The sequence below is a fragment of the Citrus sinensis genome, chromosome 1 (genome assembly GCF_022201045.2).
Source record: "Citrus sinensis cultivar Valencia sweet orange chromosome 1, DVS_A1.0, whole genome shotgun sequence".
In the NCBI taxonomy this organism is placed as follows: domain Eukaryota; kingdom Viridiplantae; phylum Streptophyta; class Magnoliopsida; order Sapindales; family Rutaceae; genus Citrus; species Citrus sinensis.
This window is the reverse complement of record NC_068556.1, coordinates 1,261,819-1,266,601: the sequence shown is the minus strand read 5'-3', so window position 1 is coordinate 1,266,601 and position 4,783 is coordinate 1,261,819. Positions and strand designations below refer to the sequence as shown.

Here is a 4,783-nt window from a genome sequence, read left to right as displayed (position 1 = left end):
GACGATTTCCACTGTATCATCCAGATAATACTTGGCTTTGCTGGGTTTTCGACCAACAGTACATGCAAAAACTTCTGCCCTAGGAGCAATGGATGGACCTGCCTTGGAACTGATGATTACTTCAAACATATCCTCATCGGATCGATCATCACCTACACACAGAGAAATAGAGGGAGAAAGGGGCTGTGAGACGAAGGGAAAGAGAAAGTAATTTGGGTCTGTTGTGAGACGAAGAGAAAACGAAGAGAAAGCGAATTGGGGTTGTTGTTGATTTTGCCCCAACTAAGCTGAAACGAAGGGGAAAAGGGCTGTGAGATGAAGACAAAGAGAAACCACTTTCGGCTGTAATAATTTTGCCAAAACGACGTCGTTCAGCTTGAATGAGAGAAAAAAAAAAGAAATTAAAACGGGGTCGTTCGTTTATTGATTTCGGAGTTTGACCTGAGACAAACAGCAGAACTCTAGTGAAGGTTTGAATCTTCCCATCCGAACATTCCAAAATAAAATGCGAATCAAACGGTTATAAATCCAATTCACTTCCAGCCGAATTCGCACAACATAAAGCATAATTCCGTATTTTTAATTTTTTCCTTTTTGTTCCATTTTTTTTTAAAACACCAACACACGCATTTTTGCGAACTAAGACACGTTACGTATTGCCACAACCTTAATACACTCAACATACCACTGTCTATTTTTGTCCCACACCCTCTCCGCCGGGAAAAAAAATGCCGTTATTATCCGGTGGCGGGAAAAGCAAATCTGATGGTTTGGTCATTTTTTCATTCAAATTCTATTCGTTGTTGATTCTTGTTACTCAAAAATAGTCATGGTGATGACGGTGGCGTATCCAAAGAAGGCAGTTTCTTTAACAGAGAAGGTGTTGGAAAGAGTTTACGGGAATCACAGCACGAGCAGCAGCGGCAATCTTTCGTTCGATAGGGATGATAATTACGAGGAGGATGATGAGAGCAACGTGGAGCTCATGCCGATTGGAGCCGAGAGGACCAAGAACGTGCTGATTCTTATGAGTGATGCCGGTGGTGGTCACAGAGCTTCTGCTGATGAGGCCATTCGTGATGCTTTCAAGATTGAATTTGGTGAAGAATACAGGGTAATTTCGTTTCTTTTCTCTCTTCTTATTTGTTTTTTTAACACATTTCTAAAATTTTTCTTTCAGCATAATTCGAATCCCCAAGCTTACCTCCCATCTCCATCTGGGTTCTTGTTTGAAATTTTTTTGTTTGATTTGTGATTTTGTCAACTGATGTGATTCTTCATTTTTTTTTTTAATTTCAGATATTTGTAAAAGACGTTTGCAAAGAGTATGCCGGGTGGCCGTCGAATGATATGGAGAGATCTTACAAGTTCATGGTGAAACATGTACAGTTAAGGAAGGTTGCATTTCGTATTACCTCTCCTAAATGGATACACAGCTGCTATCTCGCTGCCATGGCTGCTTACTATGCCAAGTATGTGCTTCTTCTTATCGAAACACCTTAACTTTTAGTCTTGAAAGTGTTCATGTTCGTTGCTGATGATAAATTAGCTACAAGTGGGACGTATATAGATTAAGATTCACAAATCAAACAACAAAAACCAGTGATAAGTGCACAAAAATTCATTTAAGCAAAAATGAATTACGTCGGTAGCTGGAGTTGATCAGGAAACACATTTTAGGCACGCAAGATGTAGAGGGGACGTGAAAAGTGAATTCTTATGGCTGTGGAAGTTTCTAAATTTGTTGTATTCTGTGACTGAAGGGAGGTGGAGGTGGGGCTCATGGAGTACAAGCAGAACATTATCATTAGTGTTCTTCCTTTGATGCAGCACATTCCTTTGAGGGTTCTAAAATGGCAAGGTCTGCAGAAGAAAGTGATTTTTGTTACTGTCATCACAGAGCTCAACACCTGCCATCCTACATGGTGAGTTAACAAAGTCATTTGGAATTCTGCTTTTTCATCTGTGTGACTCTTTCTATCAATGATACAACGGAGTATGTGTTAACACTGAATTTGTATTCAGGTTTCATCCTAGGGTAAACAGATGCTACTGCTCATCGAAGGAGGTAGCCAAGAGGGCTTCATATTTTGGCCTAGAAGAGTCACGAATTCGTGTTTTTGGCATGGTGTCACTAAACGGACTTCTAACACAATTTCCTGTCCACGTACACATCCAGGTACATTAAAATTGTTCATGTTTTTGATACGGGTCTTTTGTAATGACAAAATTTGGTCCTATTAGGCATATTCTCTATAATGAAATTGATAATTATTATATAAATAAAACTGTAAAATAAAATTTATACTATAGTATCTTTTGATCTTCTGGATTTTCCTAATGAGGTGCGTTTGAAACATGTACACAGAAATACGTGCTTGGTAGACCTCTAGAAATATTTACAAGTCCATTGACGTTTGCAATTGCTTTCATTTCCTGCTTCTGCGTTGTGATTGCATTTATCAAGGTAATTTGGAAATTTACATATATAATGTATTTGAGAAAGCTAATATAGCTAAAATTTATAAGTTATTGCATAGACTTGTTTTTGGTTTTTACAGGATTTACATGATGTAGATGGTGATAAAAAATTTGGCATTAAAACACTAATGGTGTGTTTACTTAGTTTGCTATAATAATCATTATATTAATAATCATTATTATTATTATTATGAAAAAATTATTTTTCATAATAATAATAATAATAAAAGAATAAAATGAGAATTTTAAAATTTAATTTGGGTAATATAGTCACTTTAGGGAATGTGAATCTCATTCCCACCTCTCTCATGGGAATGAGAACTCTAATAATCATTCTCAATTTTAAGTGGGGCCTACTACTTTAATTCTCATTCTACCTCTTATTTAAGCAAGTAAATACATTATTCATTCTCATTCCCTAACTCTTATTCTCATTCCGAATAAGTAAATATACCATAAGTGTCATGCTAGGGAAAGAACGAGTGAGTAAATTACTATAAATTTTATCTCATCATTTTTTACATTTGTTACAAAGTTGGAGGAAACTAAGCCATAAATCATTTGAATTAAGATTAAAGGGATTTTTTCCTTGGAATGCTATAGAAGAAGGACTGCATTGCTGCAGCCATAGGCCTGTAGAAAATGACAAAAGACTAATGTGCGTATGAACAAAAACAAGTATGAACCAGAGAGAATGTTGTAGCAATTGCTGCAGCAATCTAAGGTCAAATACAGTCAAAAGTTGTCCAGACTTCGCATGCTAACAGACAAATTCTACTGCAGCCGTTATTGCGCTACCACTGCCATGTGCAAACAAACCAGTGGCAGACAGCACAAAAAAGAATGCCGTCTTAAGATGCCAAGAAAAGACAAGTGTCCTCATACTTTTTTGTTGTCTTAATTCCAAGATATAAAAGAGCACATTTTAAGAAAATAGGAGGAGGACAGTTGACGGAGGTAAAGAGAATAAAAAGAGAGATTTTAGAGCTGCAATAGAGGCGTTATTCGTGGAGAAAATGAGAGAGAACTGAAGACTAAAGTGTGACGTTTTGGTTCTTTTGTATCTCAAATTTTTCTTTTGTTTGCTTATTTTGTTCTCTCTTTGAAATATATTTAATGGCAAACACTTGTGTTATTACTTTTTTTAACACTCATTATGAGCTAAACTTTAATTTAGTTGGGTTTTAAATAGGCTTAATAGTTATTTGACTGACATGTATATGTTGCTTAGAACCTGTTATAACATTTTGTTTTAATTTTACTTATTACAATTCCTTATTTTGGTTGACTACCAATTTAATAGATACTAGCTAAGAAAGAGGTTAAAAAATATCTGATTTAGTGGAACAAATTAAAACAATACATGGTTTTAGATTGAGTTTTCCAAGTTGAGTTAATCTCAATTTGAATAGGGTTGTGTTTAATTTATAATTAGTGAAAAACTACACTTAAAAATTCACCATGTAAGGCAAATAGAGTCTAAAATGTATAATGTTATATCTAATGTTAGTTTAACAACTAGTCACACTTAAATTGCATGTAGATATAAGATAATTAAAATACGATTATATTTTGTTTATTGCTTTGTTAATTTCATTAGCTCATTAATCTCATCATTAATTTTGTTTTATTTAGTTTACTAAAATTGCATTGTCCACTCTCTGATGGGCTTACGAATCTTGAGTCCACGCTCAGGAAGGAGTTGGAAGTTGTCCTTGCCCAGGAGGAATTATTATGGTTTCAAAAATCAAGATGGGATTAGATTTCATGCGGGGATAGGAATACAATGTTTTTCCACAAGAAAACTATTAGCAGAAGGAGATACAACAAGGTGGAAGCCATAAAAAATAATGAAGCTCAATGGTTATACGATAAAGAAGAAATAAAGAAGCATGTTGCGGAATTTTTCACCGTTTTGTTCAAGGCTGAAGGTGGGGACTTTATAAATTATACGTGTTCTGGTATATTTCCATCTGTTGACAGCAGTGTGCTTTGTGAGATTGATCGTTCGGTTGATGATGAAGAGATTCGAAGTACTATATTTAGCATGTAGCCTTTGAAGGCACCTGGAGTTGATGGGTTGCATGCTTTGTTCTACCAAAAAATTTATACTATTTATATTGGTTATGAAATTTATTGGTTATGAAATTTATAGTATTTATATATCTTGAAATATATTGGTTATGAGAAGAATCTAATTGATTAATTAAAACATTTTCTGATTTTACATTTTAAAAAATAATGTGAACTCTTTGTCGATCACTTTTTAGAATGGGTGAATTTGCAAAAATTGTGGGGTGGA

The 4,783-nt window shown here is 34.9% G+C and overlaps 1 protein-coding gene across 1 annotated transcript; it reads left to right on the top strand.

The window, feature by feature from the left end:
* The first annotated feature begins 562 nt into the window (after nucleotides 1-562).
* On the top strand, nucleotides 563-4,534 carry LOC102624996 (monogalactosyldiacylglycerol synthase 2, chloroplastic-like). The gene is made up of 7 exons (XM_025101648.2): nucleotides 563-1,114; nucleotides 1,300-1,472; nucleotides 1,764-1,925; nucleotides 2,026-2,179; nucleotides 2,369-2,467; nucleotides 2,562-2,612; nucleotides 4,244-4,534. The coding sequence occupies exons 1-7, from the start codon at nucleotides 830-832 to the stop codon at nucleotides 4,532-4,534; spliced, it is 1,215 nt and encodes a 404-aa protein (XP_024957416.1). The 5' UTR covers nucleotides 563-829.
* Nucleotides 4,535-4,783: the final 249 nt, after the last annotated feature.

Coding starts and splice junctions, on each gene's coding strand:
- LOC102624996 (XM_025101648.2), top strand. CDS start 830: ATGGTGATGACGGTGGCGTATCCAAAGAAGGCAGTTTCTTTAACAGAG. Junction 1,115..1,299: donor AATTTGGTGAAGAATACAGG/GTAATTTCGTTT, acceptor TTTTAATTTCAG/ATATTTGTAAAAGACGTTTG. Junction 1,926..2,025: donor AACACCTGCCATCCTACATG/GTGAGTTAACAA, acceptor ATTTGTATTCAG/GTTTCATCCTAGGGTAAACA.